This window comes from Hipposideros armiger, unplaced genomic scaffold, assembly GCF_001890085.2.
Source record: "Hipposideros armiger isolate ML-2016 unplaced genomic scaffold, ASM189008v1 scaffold_888, whole genome shotgun sequence".
NCBI classification, from domain to species: Eukaryota; Metazoa; Chordata; class Mammalia; order Chiroptera; family Hipposideridae; genus Hipposideros; species Hipposideros armiger.
Genome location: NW_017732238.1, coordinates 156,720 through 182,074, shown reverse-complemented (window position 1 = coordinate 182,074; position 25,355 = coordinate 156,720). Strand labels below are relative to the sequence as shown.

Here is a 25,355-nt window from a genome sequence, read left to right as displayed (position 1 = left end):
AGGGCAGTGTCACTGGCCCTCATATGTGGGATCCGAACCGGGGCCCTCTGGCGTCCCAAGCGAGTTCTTAACCATCGCGCCACTCGGCCGGCCCGTTGTTTCTGTTTTTTAAATTTCTAATCCACTTTGGACTGGTACATTTCAAAATGTGTTAAAATATATAACTAGAAGGGGCCGGCCGAGTGGCTCAGTTGGTTAAGAGCTCGCTCAGGGTTTGAGCTCTGAGCAACAGCAGTTCGATGCCCGGCCTGAGCTGAGCTGCCGCTGAGCTGCCAACAGGTGGCAGGATGGCTCAGCTAAAAATAAATAAATAAATAAATAAATAAATAAATAAATAAATAAATAAATAAACAAAAATTAAAAAAAATTAAAAAAATATATAACTAGAACAATAAAAATTTATAAAGACATGCAAAATGTAAGTCCTCCCCACCTATTTCGTTTATTAGTTTCAACAGACCTAGCTTAGTCAAACTACTATAAAAGGTTCTAAATGCCAACTCTTAATTTCTGTTTGTATCTTGTCACGGAATGGCAACAAACAGTTGGCAGACAAGTATCAGTCCAAGGACCACACTTTGAATAGTGCTGTTCGAGGTGAGAGGAATGCCAAGAATGAAACACTGTTTTAAGCTATTAACCTTAGGTGACATAGCAGAATGAGCACTGGGCGTGAAAGTCAAGGTTTTGGTCCTGGCTCACTGACTTACTATAAAGGCGTCCTTCCCTCTGGGTCTCATGTCTCCCAGTTTTGAATGGTGACTGACTTGCCTGTCACACCTGGGAGTTCAAAGGATCTAATAAGGTGATGGAATTTTCCATGGAGAGCTGAAGGAAAGGAGCCAACTGCCAGTATCCAACTACATGTCAGGAAATCGTGTAATTGAACAGATCTATTCTAAGAGAATGGGAGTTTTAATGGTACAAGAAAGTGGGAGGAAAAAAGAGGAAAGTGAGTTAGGAGGCAAGAGGCATGCTTGGGAAAACAGGTCTGGAAGAGCTGACATAGCAAACAGAACAGTTAAGTGGTAGGAATGAATGAAAAAGGGGCCGTGACCGTGGAGCTGAGCCCGGCATGGAGGATGGCTGGGCTGACAATGATTCTAAATGGGCCAGGAGCCTCCTTTCTACCTCTCTTTCTCTATAGACTCCCAACAGCAGTCTTTCTCTCTTTCTCCTAGTACTCAAACTCCAGATCCCCTTTGAATACTTCCCATTCCTCGTTCCAGCCCCCAGATCCCAGCCCCTGCTTGGCCACTGTGAGCTAGATCTAAGGAGGAGCACACTAAACCCTGAGCGTCAGCTGAGGACAGTGAACTCCAGAGGCAGCCGGGGTACACCTTTAGAGAGTCAGGCTGGTGCTTCTGCAAAACCCCGGGGCACACGATAAAGAACAAGGCCTGTCTCATGGACACACTCTTGCTGAAGTTCTGTCTCAGACACTGAAGGTATATATTTCTCTATCTCTTTTGCCTAGGAAATCAACTTTTACAAGGTCATTGACTACATCCTGCACGGTAAAGAAGACATCAAAGTAATCCCGTAAGTCACATGACCATACCCAACTTCCAAGTGGACAGTGAATGCTGCCCTATCATGTGCCCCAAAGGAAGTAAGAGTTAGAATATTTATAAACACCCTGAATAGCTGCCATAGTATATGCCATATAAACTAATAGAGGGGAAAATTGAATAATAATTACATGCTCTGTCAAACCAAAAGAAGGCAACACAAAAGTTTAGAAAGGACATAAAATAGGTGGGAAAAATACAAAGTGAACATCAAGATGATATTTAAATCCAAATACATCAGTAATTACTTTAAATGTAAATCCACTGAATGTTCCAGTTAAATGACAAAAATTGCCAGTCTGGATAAGAAAGAAATCTCTCACATTTCATTGATTCTAAGATGCACAGTTTTCTACTTTTTGATATTTCTTAGATGGAAACAATGACATTGTACAATGGCTGTCAGTCAGGTTATAGTCAGATGTATTGGTTATTGCCTGCCTATGCGTGAACTTGGTCCTAACCATTCGTATTGCTATGACTTCAGTTGAGTTATATGCATTGTTGGTTGTATCCACATTGAATTTAATTGCCTTATAAAATAACTTAGAGATTATACTACGATTCAGCATTGAAACCAAAAGTTGCTTTGAATGGCACAAAAAGACAGGAAAAAGTATAAAATATGATAAAAATCTATGTCTAAATTTTGAAAGAGCACTGATGATATTAATAAAATAATAATTACAAGTTCAAAAAGCATACCTTCACAGATTAATTGGCAGTATTTTATCTTTCTCTGTTGCATATAAGAAATAGTTTGCCAAAAAACTGATGACTTCCTAGATATGAAGAAATACTGTATATCCTGTTTACAAGAGACCTATCTAGGAAATAAGAATACAGGGAGGATGACAGTAAAAGAACAAAAAAAAAATACACCAATGCAAATGCTAATCAAAAGAAAACTGATGTAACTATATTAATATCAGATAAAAATAGACATTATGTCAAAAAGCATTAGTAGAGATAAAGATAATCACTTCTTTTTTTTAAAAGATTTTTTTTTTAATTGGGGAATTGGGGGGATGGGAACAGTGCTGGGGAATTGGGGAAGGGGAACAGACAAGTTGCTGTCATTTTGTTCTTCAATCTAGTTGTGGAGGACGTTGCTTCACTTGCCCAAGTTGGCACCATCATTGCGCTCTTCCCTGGAGAGGCAGATCAGTCGCTGGCTTCTGGATGGCTGCTCACTGCGGCTGCTGGCTACACACGCTGGCTGCTGGCTACACACGCTGGCTGCTGGCTACACACGGTAGCCCATGGCAACCCACTGCCACAGGGGCTGCAGCCTACGCCGTCGCCGGCGACTCACGGCAGCCCAGCTCCAGGTTGAGCTGTTGTTCAGCATCTTAGCTGTGGAGGGCAGTGTTCACTGGCCCTCATATGCGGGATCCGAACCGGGGCCCTCTGGCATCCCAAGCGAGTTCTTAACCATTGCGCCACTCAGCCGGCCCAAAGATAATCACTTCTTAATGATAAAGGGCTCAATTCACCTTGATATTACAAGGAGATATTATAATTATAAATTTGCATACACTTAATAACAAAAAAAGGCGAAAGCTGACAGAAATATAAGAAGATATAGAGAAATCCATGTTTGCTAATTGATATGAGAAACAGACTAAAATAAACAGAATATAGAATATTTGAATAACAATTCACAAAAAATCTAATGGATATCTACAGAGAACATGGCACCCTATTCCCAAAATTATAGAATACTCTTTTTCAAGCCTTTTCAAGCATACATGACCAATTACAATAAGTGGTGATATAATGGGCCATAAAGCAAACCTCAATATATTTCAAAAGATTGAAATCATACAGTGACTGTCCTCTGGTCGCAATGAAAATATGTTAGAAACCAATAACTAAAAGCTAATTGGAAAAATCCTCATATGCAACTAGAAACTAGGAATTACTCTCTGAAAAAAAAAGAAAAAGAATACACTCCCAAATAACCCGTGGGTAAAAGAATAAGTCAATGGGAATTAGGATATATTCTGAACTGAAAAATAATGAAGATACTACATATCAAAACCTATGTGATGAAGTGAAATTGTGCTTAAGGTGAAACTCACAGCCTTAAATATACATATTAGAAAAGAGTAAAAGCTCATAAAGTAATGAACTGTGTACCCACCTGTACCAGGGTCCCAACAGATAATAGGTGTCATATCCAAATTAGGGTTTATGTACAAAGGAACACATTACAGAGGTGTGGGTGGAGTGATGGGAACCACAAGAGAATGTGCTGGTAGCAGCGTTGTTGTAACCACTCCTGGGCCCAAAGGGTGGTTGCTAGAACCTGGAAGAAGTCAGAGTCATATAGAGCAGGACACCTTGAGAGAAGCATTGCCCTTCAGTCAAGGACCACAGTGAGCCCAAAGCAACCTTGCCATGGAGGACCCAGGGAAATAAATAACCTGACCTCACTGTCCTACTTCCTCTAGTCTTTGGCCAGGTCTCTGCACTGGGCCAAATTCAGCCAGAAGCTGGGAGGCCAGGAGCCCTGTTGATGTAGTTCATACAGATTGGCCTCCTGGGACGGGGGGAGCAAGCGTGGATGTGAAGGGGCAGACAGAAGCTAGTGATCACATCAGCTCAAGAAATTAACAACAGGGGAGGAGGGTGGTAGATGAGGGTAAACGGGATCCAATATATGGTGATGGAAGGAGAACTGACTCTGGGTGGTGAACACACAATGTGACATATGATGATGTATTACAGAATTGTACACCTGAAACCTATGTAAGTTTACTAACCATTGTCACCCCAATACACTTTCATTTTTTAAAAAAAGGAAATTAACAACAAACAAGCAGAAAAATAAACCCAATCAAACAAAACAATACAAGATAAGCCCAGAAATTAATGAAATAGAAAAAGGTAAATGATGACCAAATGCCGAAAGTTGGTTCCTTGAATAGATGAATAAAACTGACAAATTCCTGGCAAGACCAAACAAGAAAAACAGAAAACCAAACGAGCTGTATCAGGAATGAAAAGAGGGCATAACTACAATGACACACATGTTAAAAAGGCAATAAGAAGATGTTATGCCAAAAATGTTTTAAATCTGGAGGAAATAGGCAAATTGCTAGAAAAACAAAACATACTGACTACAAAGCAAGAAGAAATAGAAAACTATAACAGTCTTAGAGCAAAAAAATAAATCAAACTTTTCCCACAAAGATACTACAGGCCCAGATGCCTTCAGGGGTGAGTTCTACTAAACACTTAAGGAAGAAATAATGCAATTCTTGTACAAATAATCCAAGAGAATAGAAAAAAAAGTGGCTAGTATAAACTTGATACCACAACCCATCAAGGGCTGTATGAAATAGGAAAATTCAGACCAAGCTCATTTGTGAACATAGATGCAAATACCCTAAATAAAATTTTAGCAAATAATAACTAAAAAGGACTATGCATCATGACCCAGTTGGGTTTATTCCAGGAATGTATGGTTGGTTTAAAATTTTTTAAAAATTAATCAATTATCATTTGCTACATTAAGAAAAACATGACAGTATCTTCATAAAAAAGAACTTTATTAATCTTCTAAAAAGAATTTTTTTAATGTCTGAAATACTAAATATTGACAGCGACATGGAGCAAAGGAAACTCTAATATACCGCTGATGGGAGTATAGATTGGTATAATCACTTCAGAAAACAGTTTGGCCTCATGTATACCAGACTGGTCATAGCATCACTGTTTATATGAGCCCCAAACTGAGGGGGAATGTCCACCAACAGTTGAATGGATAAATTGTGCTACAGTCATACAAGGGAAAACTCCAAGTCAATAAAAAGAATGAAATACAGCAACATAAAAAAGAAGCCAAGTTGGGCTGACTAAGTGGCTCAGTTAGTTAAGAGCTCGCTCAAGAGTGCAAGCTGTGAGCAACAGCGGTTCAAGTCCCGCCCAAGCTGAGCTGCCGCTGAGCTGCCAACAGGTGGTAGGATGGCTCAGCTAAGAAAAAAAAAAAAAGAAGCTAAGTGAAATATTATATATTGTATGATTCCATCCAAATCAAGTTACAAAAAAGGCAATATTAAACTAGAGGGCACTGGAAAGCATACTTAGGTGGTAAAACTCTACAGAAAAGCAAGAAAATCACTTACAATGCCAGAACAATTGTTACCTTTGGGGTTAGGGAGAAGGCTGCCATTGGGAGAGGCAGGTCAGTGGCTTCCAAGTTGCCAACAACATTGTTCTTGACGTGAGTGTGGTTTCATGGATGTTCACAGATAAACGATTGATGCAGATTTTAATGCATTTTTCCACATGTATACCTTTCCTCACAATAAACAAATAAAAGATAATAACCCCCATATTTGTAATACTGTTGTATTAAATAAGCATGTAAAGCACCTAGCTTCATGCTTGGTAGGTGATAGGAGCTCACCATGAATGAGTTTTCCCACTCTCTCTATGGTATTAAGCTAACTCTCTATAAAAGTATTAATGGAGGAAAATGATGGTTTCTGTTTTTGCTCAGCAGTCAATCTATTGAACGAATGTTGTCTCTCTTCTTGGATAGTCAAACTCAGTGTGTAGTCAATAAAATGTAGTTTATCAATCTTGTCTCAGTGTCTAAATTTGGACATTAAGATACTGAGTCAAGATCACTAGGCTCGTGCAGGCCTAGTGAATGTAAGCAGATGCTGGCAGCCACCAGAGAGTAGAGGGAAGGAAAAGACCCAGATTTAAGTTTTTAGTCCAACTATTCTTACAGCAAAAGTTACCATTTGTCTTTGGTCTTTACAGGAATCCACCTCCTGACCACTGGGCTTTGGCAAGCGGTCTCCCCACTTACGTTGCCCAAAATGGCCTAGTAAGTAATGCAACTTCGAAGGGAAAGAGTTGAACCAGGTGGAAGAGTGAAAGGATTTCAGATCAAGAGAGTGGGAAAAACAATGGAAAGCGTGGATCCCTAAACGCCTCATTCTCTCATTTCTCAATTCACTTGACAGTTGGTCCAAGGGAATGAGCAGAGAATTGACATTTGAGAAAATATGGAACACGCAGAAATAATCTTTAGATGGGAAGGTGCAGAGTCTCACTGACAAATAAAGAGCCTTATGTCAGGGACAAAATCATGACTGGCTAGTCTTCCAGGCTCACCACGGACTAAGTCCTAACCTCTCATACCAGAGACTTAGCTGCCTCTCACAACCCCCATCTCTGCCACATTTCCAGCCATACCATACACAGCAGAGCTCAAATGCTCTATCTCCCACCATGCCCCACGCACTCAGGGTCAAGGGTGGAGTGGTAGCATCCCCTGTCCCAGAGAGAAGGGTCAAGTCTGTTAGTTGCACATCACCCCCATACTTGAGCATGGTTACCCATGTGTCAGGCCCCAGGCACACACAGAAACAGAAGGAGGGTTCAGGGGTGCCTGGAGACCCAGGAGAGGGTATTGTCATGAATACCAAGGAAATAAGAAAGTTTCAACAAGGAGGGAGACAACCAAATACAACAAAAGTGATTTGTGAGATAAGAACTAAACCCCATTGTGTTTGGCAGCTAGGCCATTGATGGCCTGATAAGAGTAAGATTTGGTAGCGAGGCGGAGACAGAGACCAGTATGTGGTCTACTGAGGTGTGCATGGGTAATGCGGAGGTAGAGAATATCAGGAAAAGAGGAGAAAGCCTGGATGGCTTCATTAGAGACCATGTTGGGTCAAGGGAGGGTTCCACTGTCAAAGATGGGAGTGACTCAAGCATGGGCACAGGCTGAGGGGAAAGAACCCTCAGAGAGGTCAGCGATCAGGAAGAGAATCATGGCAACTGATGGAATTGGTCCAAGGAGAGGCCAGGGGAATGGTGCAGTGGGTAAGCAGTCCTCCAACAGGGGCAGGGACAGCTCAACCTCTGAGACCATAAGATCAGGCCCGTTGGGACAGGCAGAGTCGCTGCAAGCCCCTATGGTGCTTTTCTGAGAACTGGAAAAAGCTGTCTCTTCTCAATGGATGAAAAGTGAAAGGCTCGGGGCACAGTTCCGCAAGTCAAGAGCAGGCTGAATGTAAACTCCCAGTCTTCCCCTCTGCCGTATGCTTTTGAGCAGTACACAGACTATACAACTGTACACAGTGGCCCTATGGGCAGGGTTCTAGAGGTATCAGATAAATGCCATCTGCATGATAGAGTAAAGTGGTCCAATTTTCAGAAGAGGAATCTGGCAATATACAACCAGAGCTATAGCACTTTTTATTTCTTATTCTACTTTGGGGTTTATACCCCAAGCAGAAACTTCTTCCTGACAAGACAGATTAAACAGAACCCAAATGTAATTATTCAAAGATGTTTAGAGTAGCATTATTTATATTAATAAAAAGAAAAACCAGGACACAACCCAAATAGGCAACAAAAGGGGGTGACAACAAAATAAGATACTATACAGCTATTAATCATGACAAATTGTAGACTTAACTTTTTCGAAGCTTGGAAATGACTTAGGAGTAAAACAAACAGTAAGAGGTAACTTTATAAGGTAGTTTTTTCTGTCCAGTAACCTTAGTTAATAATTCAAAGCCATCGTGAGCATGTTTACCTGATGAAAAGAATGTGACTGCCCTGGGCAGGGATGCAGTGTTTCTGGGACGGCATGCAGCGCTTTGCCTGGTGCTCGCTCAATTCTAATCATGGCTCCATTACTCCCTTTAATGGCTTTCAGATTTGCAATATCATGAATGCGCCTGCAGAGGACTTTTTTGAATTCCAGGTAAGTCATTTTTAAATTTTCTCTCTCCATCATATGATATCCGCCCCCGCCTTCCCCCCGCCAAAAAAAAAAAAAAGAGGATTAGAATACATTAGACTCCATCAACATGATGGGAAAGCAGTCTCAACGAAGTCAAAACATGAGTAGGGAAAAAAAAAGTCATTTACCCACAGAAGTGGGGAGGGAGTTAATTTAGTCAATTCTAAGGTGGATTCCATTGGGTTTTAACACTCATCCCCTTTGCTTTCTGGCCTCAGGTACTTTGCTTATGCTGTTCTCTGCCCAACCATCATGTCCTGCCCAAATCCCTCTGCCCTTCAATGACAACCTCAACTGCTATGAAATTTCAGCGAAATTTTATTCTGTTTTCCCTGGCTGAATATCATTTCTGCCTCCTTGGGATTTTTATGGAATATTGTTTAGTAGTCCATTTGATTTTATTTGTCTTTTTTCACACATATTTATGGAGGGCATCCTCTATGCCAGGCATAGGCACAATGCTACACTGATTACAATGGTGGAGATAGGCGTGGTCTTTGTCCCCAGGGAGCATATGATCATATGGGAGAAGAGGCACAGGGTGTGTGTTGGGGTTCTGGTCAGGAGAAAAGCCAAGCAAGGCATAGAGGAGGGACTCTCTCAGGGGGCCTGACTTCATCTGGGATGAATCAAGGAACGTGTCCCTGAGAATTCTATTTGGCAGTAAAGAAAGGGAAGATGGTAAGAGAGAGAGAGAGTTTGTTGGAAGGTGCTAAAGCAGACTCTGCATGAGAGACTAAGGAAGAGAGTGACAGGAGGAAATTGCAGAAAGGCAGACAGAGGCCAAGTCAAACAGGGCCTGGACCATACCAAGAAGTTTGTCTTTCTTATTGTATTTACCTTGTTTCATCTTTGATGATCCTTCCTTGTCTTTTAGACTACTCCTCTCAGCAAAATATTGTCTCCTTTTTGTCAAGGATCTTAATTTTCTTGATGTCTTTAGCTCTAGGTGTCCTGTCAATATTTGTTGAGTTTCGCATGCTAGGCATAAGCAAAACAAATCACTAGCAATCAGGAAATCATTAAGAAGGAAATAAAAATGACTGCTAGGAAAATCAGTGAATTATTTTTTTATTCGTTAAAGAACATGATGAAAGAGCTCAAAGAGAACATACTTCCAATGTTAAAATTGTACGTCTTGGTGTCATGATTTTGACCATATCAGCGTGGCATAACAGCCCAAGCTGTTGCTGAGAGTCGTTATTCTGGTTTTAACCATGACAGGACTTGGTCTTTTACTAATTACAGTTTACTGTAATGAATTATAGTTTATTCACATTCATAAATCAAATCTGACCTTGTTTTGATTCCTCCCCACTCATCACCACAAAGTAACCTGCGTAATTGTTTTTAACACATAGATTGCATTGAGTGACTTCCCTCTTTAAAAAGCTTTAATGTTTTTCCATTTCACTTTCGATAAAATCTGCCTCTGTGTCATGGCCTTCAGAGGGACGGGATTCCCTGAAGGCGAGGTACAGAGAAGTTGGGGGAAAAGCAGGTCTTAAACTTGTTTCTTTACCAACAGCCCTGTGCTCTGTGAGTGATGTTCTGTATCCCTCCGGGGACACACTCTCACCAGGTGCTGAGTTCCAGTGCACTTAAATAATAACGATTACCATCTCACCACCTTAAGAATTTTGGAATTTTCAAATTGGAACTCTCCAACTCCTTCCTCGGCTTGCGTCCCTCCTCTGGCTCCCAGGGTATCATGAAGAACTTCCCACGAGCAGCGTAATTGCTTGTTTACCTTCCTGAATGTGATCAACCTAAGGGCAACATCTGTGCCTTATCTGCCTTGGTTTCCCCAGCTCCTAGCTCAGTTCTTTGCATGTTGTAAGACGTTTGATAAATGTTTGATGAGTCCATGGGGAAAGAGTCTAGAAATGGTGCTGTCTAGTTATCTCCATTTTACAGATGATGAAAGTGAGGCTCAGGCAGATGGGAAGTGACTCACAAAGGGCACCTGATGATTGACGGAGAAATTTCACCTCTATTTTCTCATTTGTTTCATGATGCACATATTCTTACTCTTGTCCCCATCTAAAAGTGGGAATATTGAGGCCCACGGAGACAAAATGACAAGCCAAAGTCACACAGAAAGTCAGGTCAAGAGGCAAAGGCACAGCTTATAGCTCCTTGATTAATTCAAAGTTGCAAGAATCCCCAACATGGCCCCTTCTAAGCCAGCTCCCCTACGGTCAGCAGCTCCTATACCTGAAAGGAAAATACTGGACTGTTTGTGCACATCACTATATTATATCCCCAGCACACAGCATGCTGCTTGGCACATAACAGTTGGGACAATCTTAGAGTGAAAACAATATGGCTCTCTGATTCAAGGAGCTCCAGCCAGATGGGCTATCTGCTTATGGCCTTTGTTTGATGACTAAAACCATGCAAATCCAACAAGGCCTATCCTCCTGCTGCCCCCTCCACAAATCAGGGTCATGATGCAGCGTGAAGCCCATCACAGCTGCCTCTGCAGCCTGGTACCCGAGGAAACCTATTCTGGTTTTTCTCTTGTAGAAAGAGCCTCTGGACGAGTCCGGATGGGTGATTAAAAATGTCCTTTCTATGCCAATTGTGAACAAGAAGGAAGAAATTGTTGGGGTGGCCACATTTTACAATCGCAAAGATGGGAAACCCTTTGATGAAATGGATGAGACCCTCATGGAGGTATGGTGTGTGAGGTCTTTTGCTATTGAGGTTCAGATATTCAGACTCAGCTTGCCATAGGCTGGGCTTCCAAAGCCACGTAGTGGGGGCCCAGGAGTGCTGCTGCCCTATCCCTGTGGGGGGCGGGGTGTGGCGTTCACCTCGTAGACACTCCCCTGGCTTAGCCTCCATGGCTGCTTATTTGCTCTTACTTCTGCACCACCCTATGTTTTCAGAGAAATCCGCATTCCATTGTTAAAAAATAAATAAACCTTACTTTTTAGAGCAGCTTCAGGTTCACAGCAAAACTGAGCAGAAAGTATAGAGTTCCCATCTACCTCCTGCCCCCCCCCACACACAGCACATTCCCTTTTGTGAAGTTATTATGCACAAGAATGAAGCTTTATGTGTGTTAGTGCTTTATTAAAAGTATATTCCTACTCAGTATTTTGTCATATCCTCTCATCTCTTGAAAAGGGCAGCACAGGGTTTATCAAACCCATTTTATAGCTGAGAAAATGGAGGATTAGAGAGTCTTGCCCTAAGTTACAGAAGCAGGAACAAACCCAGCTGTTCTTCCTCTGATCCTTCCTTCCTTCCTTTTTTTTTTTTTCTTTCAGTCTTTGGCTCAGTTCCTGGGCTGGTCTGTTTTAAATCCTGACACTTATGAGTTGATGAACAAACTTGAAAACAGGAAGGATATTTTCCAAGACATGGTAAAATATCATGTGAAGTGTGACAATGAAGAAATCCAGAAAATCCTGGTGAGGAAAGTTCTTTCCTTGTTCCTTTTCTAGCAGGGGCTGTGTCCTGGGGATATGGCCAGAGTAAGGCGGGACTTAAACTCCATCCAGCAGACATGGGTGTGGGCTTGCTCACTGCTTTCTCTCCCCGAGGCTCACACAGGGGTGCTGTGGGCCCTCAAGTTCAATGGATGAATGGATGTGTTCCAGACAGTCATACATAATGGCTGCTCTGTGTAGCCTGGGAACAGCTGTCCCTTGTAAAGTCACCTCAGTCTTGGGTTACCAGCTCTAGACACTCAGGCCTTGGCTTACCAGCCCTAGAAACTCCATTTGTCACTGTGCTCAGGACTGACTTGGTACCAGAGATAGAGTCATCCAACCACAACCCCTGCTGAGAGAAAGCTCTATCTGACTGACTGGCAAACAACCGTCAGTTTCTGAGACTCTCTCCTTGCGGTCAGCTCACTTATAATAGAAGAGACAATCAGGTCATAGAGGAGTTTAGTGAGCAAAGAAGTATGACACAGGAGGTTAGAGGTTAGTAGGGAGCCCTCAACTAATGGCATCACTTTACAGTTTATAAGATAATTACATAGTACTTATGATATCATTTGATGCTTAATACAGTCCAGTAAGGTGTAAGGATTTCTTATACCTTACCCAGTAAGCGTAAGGCTTTCTATGACCTTTGTAGAAATGAAGAAATCGAGGCCCAGAGGGGAAAAGTAACTTGTCCCCAAATCACCCAGTTCATTCAATAGGTCTCACTTAACATTTATCAGGATAATGAGCAAATTCTCGACCACTCTTATGAATGGGATGCCTCATGAGGTAGTGAGCACCCCCTCAAGAGAGGTATCCAAGCAGAGGCTAGAGAATCATATGTCAGGGGTGCTATAGAAGAAAGTCCTACCTGGGGTGGGGAATTAAACAAGATACGTCTATGGGAATTAGTGATTCGTCATTCTGGGATTTTGGTCTCAAAGGGACTAAGATTTTAGAAGCAAATTGAGTTAGTCAAATGGCATTGGATACAATGTCCAGCTGAGTTCCCAAGACCTTCTTTATAGACCTCACAAGTTGAAACAACAGGCCAATGTTTTCAGAGGCAATTTCTTAAGCTGGAAAGGTAGCATTTGGTCATTTCATCCCAATGATGATGGATATGGGGAGCCTATGGAGGCATGGCCTCAGTGAACCAGAAAAGGTTCATAGACTGTGCTCTGGGTCAAGAAATCCGAAACAGGTACCTGGGTCCAGGTTCCCCTCACCTGTGGCAGATGGGAAAACAGGCCCAGGGAGAGAAGGAACTTGCCTCAAGTCATACAGCAAATGAAAGGAAGAGCCGGGGCCATAAGCAAGGCCTCCTGACTCCCAGTCAGGAATAATAGCAACAAAAATATCAATAACAACAGTATTTAGTTCTAGCGCTTATTATGGGCCAAGCACTGCACTAAGTGATTTATGTTCATTACGTATTTACTTTAGCTACCTATATATATTTCAAAAATGACTTTGCATAATCTAATTTAATTCACCAGTTAAGTGCTTATTATTGGCCCCGTTTTACGGATGAGGAAATGGAGGATCAGAGGCATTCAATAACACTGCCAGTAAGTGGCAGAGCTCGAATTCGCAGGCAGGCCTCCATGGCTCCAAAGCCCACGACTTTGAATTCGTTCCATGAATGTTGAACGGCAGCCTCTCTGAGTTGGTGGTTCTGTTGCAAGGACTTTAGAGGAAGGAGAAAATGGAAATGGAAAAGTGGAGGCATATTTAGACCTTAGATGTAGTCATCTATGTTTTTTTTTCTCTCTCTGCTATTTTGGGCCCTGGCAGAAAACCAGAGAGGTGTGTGGCAAGGAGCCGTGGGAATGCGAGGAAGAGGAACTGGCTGAGATCCTGGTGAGTGAGCACTGGCCCTGACAGATACCAAGTGCAGGGTGTACTCCAAGTAGGAGCAGGGGTTTCTCTGCAAAGCATGGCCCTTGCCACTCAGACCCAGGACCAGGACTGGGACCAGGATGGTGCTGAGGGAGGACAGGGAGAGACCCAGGAACACTTCATGTGCCCTAGTCACTTGACACCCATCCTTTCCACAGCAAGGAGAGCTGCCAGATGCAGAGAAATATGAAATTAATAAATTCCACTTCAGCGACTTGCCCCTGACAGAACTAGAGCTGGTGAAATGTGGGATACAGATGTATTATGAGCTCAAAGTGGTGGATAAATTTCACATTCCGCAGGAGGTAAGGTCAAAACGAACCTCTGATTCCCCTTTTGCTTGTTTGCTTTTCTCCCTTTTTAAACTCGATCTGTCAACTTAAACTCAATCTATACTTAAAAAGAGTATATACCTTTGGCTTTTAGGATTTAAAGCATTAGTCATGTGCCACAGATGAGTCATTTATCAAAAGAAAACATACACAGTGCCTCTGAGCTGTGGTGTTTTTTGGGGTCATTGGCTTCTTGCAGTGGGTTCTCAGGCACTGAGTTTGAAGGCTGTCGAGTGCATAGGATGCAAAAAAAGGTCCTAGGGCCAAGCAAGGCTGGAAATGTGGTTAAATCCATTTAAAGAGGACTTTTCCCCTGCAGGATCCCTTACTGTGTTCTGTGAATCTGGGGGGATGAGGGGTGGACACAAAAGGTGGAGGTGGGGTATACTGTGTGCAGAATTTCCCAGACTTGTTGGATTCAGGCAGCGGTTCTCAAAGTATTGCCTCAAACCACTTCAGCACCACCTGAGAATGTATCAGAAATGCAAATTCCCTCTCTTTCTCCCCCTCTCAACCCCAGCTCTAAGGAATCAGAAACTGTGTGTTTTAACAATCTCTCTGGGTGACTGCCATGTACACTCGTTTGGGAGCCACTGATTTAAAGCCCACTTTCGATTTCTTTTCCTGAAAAACTATCAGGACAGTAGCTGTCTTGGGCACTGTTTGGGAATCACTGATGAAGCTCAGTTGGTGGAATAAGTGGAGTGACTCACGTCTCCCTGGTTTTTATAACGTCCGTTTCCACATATTTAGTAGTTTGCAAAGTGCTTGCACAGCATTATCTCATCGATTGCTAGTTTGCGGCTCCTGTTAGAGGCGGGGCGGTGGACGCCTGGCGGGCGTGCGCTGCCTCACTGATGTGCTTGTGTTCACAGGCCCTGGTGCGGTTTATGTATTCCCTGAGCAAGGGCTACCGCAGGATCACCTACCACAACTGGCGGCACGGCTTCAACGTGGGGCAGACCATGTTCTCCTTGCTGGTGGTATGGCGTGGGGGCGAGGGGAGTGCAGTGGCTGGGGCTCCCGCCATGCCAGACAACCTCCTGCAGCTTCACACAGCAGCAGCGGCATTGTTCTTCTATTTGCTGCTTTAAAAAAGAAAAAAAAACATGCAAAAAGAGTACATGCTTAGCATAAAGGCATCCCAAGAAGAGAGAAGCATATAAAAGAAAAAGTTAAAGGAAACTGCAGTCTACCCCCACACCCAGTCCGGTTATTTGGAGATAACCCTGGCACAACTCCTTACAAATTTTCTTCTAGAAGCATCGAATCATATTTGTACACACACACACACACACACACACACACACACACACACACACATACACACACACACTTTATTTTATTTATCACCAATTGAATCATATTATTCTACAATATTATTCCTTCATTTGAAAATATATAAACCCCATTCTTTATACATTTTTTAATGTGGTAAAATATACATCACATAAATTTTATTATCTTAACCATTTTTAGGAGTAGAGTTCAGTGGCATGAAGCAGGTTCACAGTGTTGTACCCGCCATCACCACTTTCCAGAACTGGCTCATCTTCCCAAACAGAAACTCTGTCCTCATTAAGCAAAATTTCCGCACACCCCACTCCCCAGCCTCTGTGGGCCGCCACCATTCTCCTTTCTGTGCCTATCAGTCTGACTACTCCAGGTACCTCGTATAAATGGAATTGTACAATATTTTTCCTTTTGTGTTTGGTTTATTTCACTTAGCATGATGTTCTCAAGGTTTATCCATTGACATCATTTTATAGGCTGCCTAGTATCCTGTATTGTTGAAATATACACTAACTTCTTTACCCGGCCCCTAATGTTGGACATGGGGGTTGTTTTTGATCTTTCACTATTTCCAACAGTGCTACAGTGTCCTTGGCTGGACATATTTATGTGTATTTGCTTTCATCTTTTTGGCTCAGAGGGTTCAGAGTCCTTTGCATTTCATTTAAAACTGTTTTCCCATCCAGGTTATGATGCAAATCTCTGTTCTTGCCTCCTTGCCCAGATTCCTTATCTGTATTCCTCTCTCGTGGCTGGAATGGTCTGGCCAGAGTAGGTCCAAGAGCCTGGAGGCAGGAATTCTGGGCAGGCCACCATGGAAGGTGACAGTGACACCGCTTAGACCTGACTTATTTCTTAGAGTCACATAGGCAGCATCCCCTCTCCAGGGCTCTTCACCACCCTCCAACACCCAGCATAAACAAGGACTTAAGTGTCTGAAGGAGGCTCAGGGAAAGGTTCATTCTGGGCTGTGTTTAAACCGTAGCTTTACCAGCCTGGCCATGTTAAAAAACCTTCCAAATTCTATAACCTGATGGCTACAAGTTTCTCAACAATCATCTAGTCCAATGTCCTCCACCTCCAGTATACAGATTGGGATACTGAGGCTCAGAGAGAGATGGGACCAGCTATGGTCACTCAGGAGTAGGGTGACCCATCATCCCCGTTGGCCTGGGACCATCCCAGCTCTAGCATGGAAAGTCCCACATCCCAGGCAAATATCTGGTCACCCTGTGGCACCAGGGGTAGGGCCAAGATCAGATTTATGTTTCCAAGCTCTAGGCCCTTCCCTCACCTGCTCTCTCAGCCCTGATCCCAACCCCCCACAAGAGAGGAGTGAGTGGCACCTCTGATTGCCCTTCCAGACTGGAAAGCTGAAGCGATACTTCACAGACCTGGAGGCCTTGGCCATGGTCACCGCTGCCTTCTGCCATGACATTGACCACAGAGGCACCAACAACCTCTACCAGATGAAGTGAGTAAGCCCTTACCAGCCCCCCTCCCAACCTCCCATCCCCCAGGTTCATTACCCAAATCTGAACAGCTCCCAAACAGACTCATTGGTCAGGGGGAAGTCCTGTTGTTCACAGCTTTCACCACTTCCTCCTCCCCTTTGGATCTGGGTAAACTCCCTCAACAAACAGAATAATGACACCCAAATATGTCCATGACCCAGTGCCCAGAGCCTGGGAATACATTGCCTAACATTCAAAAGGGACTCTGAAGATGTGATTAAGTGGAGGATCTTGAAATACAGGGATTGTCCTGGATTATCTGCATAAACCCCATGTAATCTGAAGGGTCCTTATAAGAGGTCAGAGAGGAAAGAAGATACTATTGGGTTGTTGGAAAAGTCATGACGTATTTTGTCTATGTTTCTCAAAGGTAATTTATTTATATAAAGGACAAAGATCAAACAATGATATATTGCTCGTTTTGTTTGATAAATTTTTGCCATCTTTCAATGAGCTTCATAATTCCTCGTTCATAGAGGACCTGTCTTTATTTGCGAAAAACTGAATAAGGTGCTGATTTACAGCCTCATCTGAATTGAACGTTATACCATGAAAGGAGTTTTGAAGAGAGCGAAACAAGTGGAAGTCTGACAGTGCAAGGTCAGGTGAGTATGGTGGGTGTAGCAACACATCACACCCACGCTCCAATAATATTTGACAGGTGATCATACTTGTGTGTGGTCTTGTGTTGTCACAATGGAACACAACTCCTTTACAATTAACAAGCTCTGGACGTTTCTGGATGATGGATTCATTCAAACTGTCCAACTGCCGACAGTACACATTTGAATTGATTATTTGGTTCCTTGGTAGGAGCTTGAAAAACTTGACACCTTTAAAATCCCACCACACTGAGAGCATAACCTTCCTCTGATGAATGTCTGCTTTCAATGTGGTTTGAGGCGAATTATCACATCGGGACCAAGACCATTAGTGCACCACATTGTTGTAAACAATCCACTTCTCATCACCAGTTATCAGTCACTTCAAAAAAGGATTGTTTTCCTCACATTTAATGAGCATATTGCAGATGTTTATACGTGCCATCAAATGAACTTCTTTGAGGTCATGCGGAACCCAAATATCGAGCTTGCTTTCATATTCCAGCTTCTTCAGGTAGTCACACTTAAATGATGGATGTTCAATGTTTCTGCAATCTCTCATGTCATGTAACATGGGTTTGACTCAGTTAATGCCTTTATTTTGTCATCATCAACCTTGGTGGGCCTCCCTGACAGAGGAGCGTCATTGAGATCAAAATCACCAGCACAGAATTTTATGAACCATCATTGGTACTGACGTTCTTGTAGAGCCTTGTCACCATAAACTTTATGCAATTTTTCATAAGCTTGACGCGCGTTCTTCCCATTATGGAAGTAAAACAGTAAAATATGGCAAAATTGCACAGTTTGGTCTTCCATCTTCAACTTGTAAAATCTCCAAAACGCAACCAAATTGATCAATTTTTTTTTTAGAATGAAGCTAGAACTGTCAGCTGTCAAATGACATAGCAATAACATAGATGCGAATGATTCTAGTACTTCCAAAAATGAACTAGTGCCATCTGTCACAAACATGCATCATGACTTTTCCGACAACCCAATACACTGCTGGCTTTGAAAATGGGAGATGAGCCACAAGCCAAGGAATACAGGTAGTCTCCAAAACTAGAAAAGACAAGGAAACGGATTCTCCCCTAGCATCTCCAGAAAGGAAGACGGCCCTGCAGATCCATTTTATACTCTAAATTCCAGAGCTGTAAGATAAATTTTTATTGTTTTAAGCCATTAAGTGTGTGATGATTTGTTATAGCAGTAATAAGAAACTAATGTATTAAATTCCCTCACTCTTTTCCTTCCCTTCCTACCTACCTGCTGAACTATTGGGTCATCGGGAAAGTCATGACGCATTTTTGCATTGAAAAACATAGAAAAATACGTCATGACTTTCCCAATGACCCAATAATTTAAGCCAAGGTGTTAGTAACTGATAATGGCTCATTCATTCACCTTATATAGATAATATTCCTAATGTATGGGATGCCCTATGCTAGGCAAAGGAGGTACCACGGTGAGCAAAACACAGTCCCTGTCCTCACAGAGCTTATATTCCAGACAACCCCTGAAGCATAGTCCTTGAACCATGGTCTTGGTGGGCCCTCATGACTACCTTGTGGGCTGGGCAGAGCAGGGACTAGTGTTACAGCCATAGTACAGATGAGAAAACTGAGGTTCTGCCCAAGGTCCACAGCCTATAAGTCATTAACAAGCACTAGAACATGCTTCTCTGCGTTTTCTCAATATGTGCATGTTTCTCCAAGGCTAGAGATTGTGTTTACAATGAACCTTGTGAGAAGCTCAGTGCTTGGCACATAGTAAGTGCTCAACAAATATTTATTGAATAAAGCCAAGAATAAATAAACACCTTGTAGGGAATCAGTGCCTTCCCCTAAGGCTCAGGTATGGAGGATCTGGGGGTTGGTGATCTATAAAGTATGGCCTAGTGCCAATGTCCACAGATGGCTGTAGGGAATACATAAATCTCTAAAGTTGCATTTGGCATCATGTATGTTTGCGCCTTTTTCTGAGGATAAGCGTCCACACTATTCAATAGATTCTCTGGGGAGTGAATGACCCCAAAGAAACCCTGAATCAGTTATGGAGAAAGCTAAACCTGAGAGTCCAGAGACCTGATATAGTCCTAGTTCCCACTCACTCACTGTGTGACAAGTTCCTTCTCTCTCCTGGACTTCAGCCTCTCTGTGTGCAGAATGAGGCGGTGGCAGGACTGAAGGATGTCTTTAACCTTCATCTGGGCCATTTCATGTGGATTTTCTCTCTCTCGGTGTCTCTCTCTTCTCTCCCATTCAGATCCCAGAACCCCCTGGCCAAGCTCCATGGGTCCTCCATCCTGGAAAGACACCACTTGGAGTTTGGCAAGACACTGCTGAGAGATGAGGTAGACTAACGGCCATCTGCACTGGCTTTGGGACTGCACAGGAGCCCCCATTTCACATAAAACCTGAGTGCGGCCAGGCAGTTCTTTTCCCATTGGCCTGGGCTGCCTCTCCCATCATCTGGGGTGACCACTGGTAGTTGGGTGATTTTACTGCCAACATCACTTCTCACCTCTCTTCTATGGTTTTCTCTTTAGGGCCTGAATATCTTTCAAAACCTCAATCGCAGGCAGCACGAGCATGCAATCCACATGATGGACATAGCCATCATTGCCACAGACCTCGCCCTGTATTTCAAGTTGGTATTCTCATTTGAAGAATAAGAATAACAATAGCAATGATTATAATAATAACAAGCACTGTAGTTCCAATTGATTTAATATGGACTCCATGCCAAGCACAACCCTTGTGCTATGGGCCATTAACTCTCATTACAACTCTGTGAGTTAGACATTATTACTCCAGTTGTATAGATGGGAAGCTAAGAACCACAGGAAGAGGTTTGCTAAGATCAGATAACAAGCACATGACAGAGCCTGGGTTAGAAACCAAGGCCTTCACTCCCTTGGTTCTTTGAACCGTGGTTTGTTAATTACGTTGTTTTAATAAGTTCCTGTCTGAGACAGCCAATGTGAGAAGCCCGGGTGTTGCCTTATTCTGAGATCTGCTCCATTAACAAACTGGTGCGTTTTGTAGGAAGAGGACAATGTTCCAAAAGATCGTGGATCAGTCTAAGACATATGAAACTCAACAGGAGTGGACGCAGTACATGATGCTGGAACAGACACGGAAGGAAATTGTTATGTGAGTTGAGATGGGGCTTAAATCCCAGTGACAGAGCCTGTTGTCCTCAAGAGACCCCTGGGACGCTTTCCATTTTGGAGGCGTTTGACCTATAAAAAAAATGAAGTTATGCCAAAACAAAACTGCACAAATTATGGTATCTGTTTAATCTTTACTGTAGCACTAAAATTCATGGCAATATATTATTATAGTTCTCTGTATACAGAAAGCATATCATTGGAAGTTTTTCTATTATAAAATTCAGAATTTTGGTGGTAAAGTGATGTCACTTAAAAGTTGTTGATAAAACACAGAGCATTTTACCAATGATGATTTGAATGATAACTATGTGTCACTCAAAATGTGTAAGTTTAATTTTTTTTTTCGCGTTTCTTTCTATATAGCAATATCCTGCAATAGAGCTGTGCTATTCACAAATTAGTTACATGATTTATATAAAATGTACAGTGCCTTGTTGGCATGAGGTCCAGTAATGGGACTCAAATTTAAGTTTTCTGGTGAAAATCTTTCACTTCTCTCAATGTGCTTCCATGACTCACCTCAATCGACGATGGAGTGGGAAGTGTACATTTGAGGCCTTTTGTGACTATGTGGCCCAAGCCAGATGGTCCCCTGGCTCCCCTGTGATAGGTCCCCTAGGTGTTGATGGTCAGGGGAGACAAGGCCTGACCCAGTTCCCAAGGAAGTGTCCCAGATGCCTCTGTGAAGATTAGGTTTGGTTAAGTCACAAGTGTTGCAAGTCTCCGGAACACAGAAGGAGTGGCCGCTGGGACAGGTCCAGGGAAGGAGGGGCTAATGGCAAGTTGTCCTTCCCTCAGCTTTGCAGTTGTCCAGCCGGGTCTCCACAAAGGTCCCTTGGTCCTGAGATGCACTGCGCCCTGCCCCCACTGAAAAAGGGGGCACACTCAGGCTACAGCTGCTCCCAGGCAGACCAGGGGCTGCCCCATCGAACAATTCAAAATGGAAATGTCCGTCTGAAGCAGAAGAATTGAACAAGTGGAAAGAATGCCACGTTCTTGTGTAGGGGGACTTAATGTTAAATGTTGTCTATTCCCCATAGCTAATCATTCATGTAGTTTCAAGGAAAAATTCTACTTTATTGCTGGGATAATTAGGAAACCAATTCTAAAATTCTTATGGGAAATAAGTATGCAAGAATAGCCAGAAAATTCTGACATAGGAGAGTAATAATAGGGACCAGCAGAACTAAAGGCAGTTCAGTCCTAGGCATGAGTAGGACAGGTGAATGGGACAGACCTGAAAAACAACGCCTGTGCTAAAAGCGGATTGTATACCAGCGGAGAAAGGGATTAAGTTCGTGTGTTGGAAACTGGGATGATCTGATGAGTTTTTTTCCAGCACCGCCAAGCAATTCTGTAATTCTCAGTGGACACTGACTGGGTATCCTACAAATTTAACTCACTTCTGACACTATCTACCCGGAGATAATGTCAGATCCCACAGCTTAAGGGCTCAGTCCCACAGATTGGCCCCACTTCAGATACGAATCCCAAATCAAGGTTGTTACCTGTGATTCTGACCACCTGGTTATAAATTGGAAGTTCCCATGACCCCTTCCTTGGGTTTAGTTAAATTGCTAGAGTAGCTCACAGCTCTCAGAGAAACATTTACTTAAATTTACCAGCTTATTATAAAGGATATTATAAAGGACACAGAAGAACAGCCAGATGAAGTTACATATGAGGTCAGACAATCAAGTTTGCGAGCTTGTTGCAATGATTTTGCTAACCTTTTTTTGATACCAGAGGGATTATTCATTAGGAATTTGTACCAACTGGACAAACAGTTAACCAAGTTTACTATTTGGAAGTGCTGAAAAGACTGTGTGAAAAAGTTAGACGACCTGAGCTTTTCACCAACAATTCATGGCTCTTGCATCATGACAATGCGCCAACTCACACAGCACTGTCTGTGAGGAAGTTTTAGCCAGGAAACAAATAACTGTATTGGAACACCCTCCCTACTCACCTGATCTGGCCCCCAAGGACTTCTTTCTTTACCTGAAGATAAAGGAAATATTGAAAGGAAGACATTTTGATGACACTCAAGACATCAAGGGTAATATGACGACAGCTTTGATGGCCATTCCAGAAAAAGAGTTCCAAAATTGCTTTGAAGGGTGGACTAGGGGCTGGCATCGGTGTATAGCTTCCCAAGGGGAGTACTTCGAAGGTGACCATAGTGATATTCAGCAAGGAGGCGTGTAGCACTTTTTCCAGGATGAGCTCGCGAACTTAACTGTCATACCTGATGGAGTATCATGATGGAGTTGAGTAGTCGCAACAGAAACTACTGTGGTCTGCAAAACCTAAAATATTGACTATCTGGCTCTTCACAGAAAAAGTTACCAGCTCTTGGTCTAGTGTTTTTCAAATGAGAAACGTGAGGCGCGGAGAGACAAAGTGACTTACCTAGTGTCACACAGGCCTTGGTGGAGCATCAGGGACTGGCACGCACGTCACTCCACCCCTCTCCTGCACACCCACCGCTTTCTCAGGCTCCCTTAGGCCTTCCCCCCACCCCCCCCAAAAGGCCACACCCTCCAGGCTAGTTGCAATTCCAGGGAGTGCCTGAATGCCTGAGTAGGTTGGCTGGGAGGCTTTTATCAGGGGTCAGGGAGAAGTGCCGCTGGCTGCACTTCTGAGTTGAAGAAGCATTTGCCCTGGGGATGGGTCAGGTGAGCAGTAACTGAGCTTGTTTTGGTCAGCCAGCTCTATGCACCTAGGCACTTCCTACAAATATCAGCTCAAGGTCATTTCCTCAGGGAAGCCCTTGCTGACCTCCCAGACCTACGTCTGTTTTTCTTAGATTATCTCCTAGAATAGAACTCCTTTCCTTCAGAGCAGTTATTTGTTTACATGTTTGCATTCATTTATGCGATCAACATGTGACTCCCCAGCGCGTCTGCAAGCACTCTGAGGGCAGGGACCCTGTGAACCAGCCCCTGCCTGGCATCTGGCATGCATTGGATGGATAGATGAAGGCTCCCTATGGTCACCTTGTGGATGGCCCTCTGTCTTGTGGCAATCCCAAGTATTCCTGCTGCACATTTGCCAACTATACCTTTTCTTCTCCGTTCTCTTGGAGAGCTCCTATGCACCCCTCAGAGTCCTGCCCCACTGGCATCTCTTGGAAGCCCCCTGAGCCAGGCTAGTTGCTCTCATCTTTTTATTATTATTTTTTCTTTGCACCTTGTACTTCTCTCTGCCATCCCACTTAGCATATTGTGATGAGAATTTTTTTGTTCTCTATTCCTTGACTGACCGCGAGCTCCCTGCGGGCCTCTCTGGATCCCCAATGCCTAGCGTGGCACCTTGGCCCCAGAGCACGTAAAGGGATGGTGCTGAAGTCAATGTCATGCGTTGTCTTTAGGGCATGAGGCTTTGGACTGGTTTTTCTGGTACCCAGGTGTCCCACACACCAGATCTCTGTCTACAAAACATTTAAGATGTGTTTCCCCAACTGCTGGGGTGATTTTCACATGATCTGTCCAGACAAGGAAAGTAAACATCCAGTGTTGTCCTGAAGCCACACCTGTGGACTTCAAATATGGACACTGAGAGGTAACAGGGAGCCAGTGATGCTTGTGCGTGTAGCTGAGCATTCATTTCCTTAATCTATTTGACAGTATGCGTAACGTGTGTGCAACACTTAACCTTCAGCACAGGGCACATATTCTGAAGTTATTACAAAGCATAAAAGTGTTTCTAAGAAAGGTATGCATTTCTGAAAGCTTATTTACTTAAAGAATCCTACGAATTTTTGAGGGTTTACTTAAAGATATTTAAACCTGGTAATATTTCGTAAGGAATCCTTCAGGCCTCCCAGACCAGCTCATGTAACCTATGCCAGAGACAGCTGGTTAGTTGTAAAATCATCCAAGCCGCTAGTCAGGTTCTGAGCCCACCTTCTCCAATTATATCCCCTCTCTCCGGCCCCGCCCATCGGCCTCACTGAGTCTGGATGGCACTACAGGTGGGTTGACCCCACCTTCTCCCCGCCTGTAGCCATTGCTGCGGGTTGGGCCTTGCTGCTCTCCTGCCTGAGTTACTGCAGTATCTCCCCTTCTTCCTTCCTACCCTCTCCATCCTCCAAGTGCTGCCAGCCTGCCTTCCTGCAGCACCGCTCTGAAGAGGTAATGACCAGCTCCTAAAGCTTCAGTACCTCTCCACGGTCACTGGATACAGCCTACACTCCCCAGCTTGGAATTAACACCAACACTGTGTGGCCCTGGACTCCGGTCCCAGACAGCCATGCGACTACGCACCCTGGCTCTGCAACACCTTCTCAAATTCCTATCTCTTGCTGCAATTCTTTGCCTGTCTCCTCCCTTTCCGTCTTATATTGTATATAGTTGTGTAATAATACCTATCTTACCTACCTTATATAGTACCGCCCTACCTGTGTAATAATACCTCTTACCTTCCTTGTATTGTGAAACTCCTTTAAAAGTTTACTTCTTTTTAAAAATTTCATCAGGTCACTTTTTTTTTTTTAATTGGGGAATTGGAGGAGGGGAACAGCGTTGGGAAATTGGGGAAGGGGAACAGACAAGTTGCTGTCCTTTTTGTTCTTCAGTCTAGTTGTGGAGGACGTTGCTTCACTGGCCCAAGTTGGCACCATCATTGCGCTCTTCCTGGGTGAGGCAGATCAGTCGCTGGCTTCTGGACGGCTGCTCACGGTGGCTGCTGGCCGCTCATGCTGGCTGCTGGCTACACATGGTAGCCCAGCTCCAGGT

General features: G+C 43.4%; 1 protein-coding gene across 3 annotated transcripts in view; it reads left to right on the top strand.

Moving 5' to 3' along the window:
- PDE6A (phosphodiesterase 6A) overlaps positions 1-25,355 on the top strand; it is a 59,371-nt gene that overhangs the window by 26,845 nt on the left and 7,171 nt on the right. The window contains exons 6-17 of one of the 3 annotated variants that reach the window (XM_019630081.1): positions 1,478-1,542; positions 6,351-6,417; positions 8,263-8,310; positions 10,879-11,028; positions 11,628-11,771; positions 13,593-13,658; positions 13,856-14,002; positions 14,905-15,012; positions 16,687-16,796; positions 19,707-19,794; positions 19,990-20,090; positions 20,489-20,596. In XM_019630081.1, coding sequence (XP_019485626.1) covers positions 1,478-1,542; positions 6,351-6,417; positions 8,263-8,310; positions 10,879-11,028; positions 11,628-11,771; positions 13,593-13,658; positions 13,856-14,002; positions 14,905-15,012; positions 16,687-16,796; positions 19,707-19,794; positions 19,990-20,090; positions 20,489-20,596 — 1,202 coding nt within the window. The remainder of the gene's footprint in view (positions 1-1,477; positions 1,543-6,350; positions 6,418-8,262; positions 8,311-10,878; positions 11,029-11,627; positions 11,772-13,592; positions 13,659-13,855; positions 14,003-14,904; positions 15,013-16,686; positions 16,797-19,706; positions 19,795-19,989; positions 20,091-20,488; positions 20,597-25,355) is intronic. The other 2 variants (XM_019630082.1, XM_019630083.1) reach the window with 2 other exon arrangements.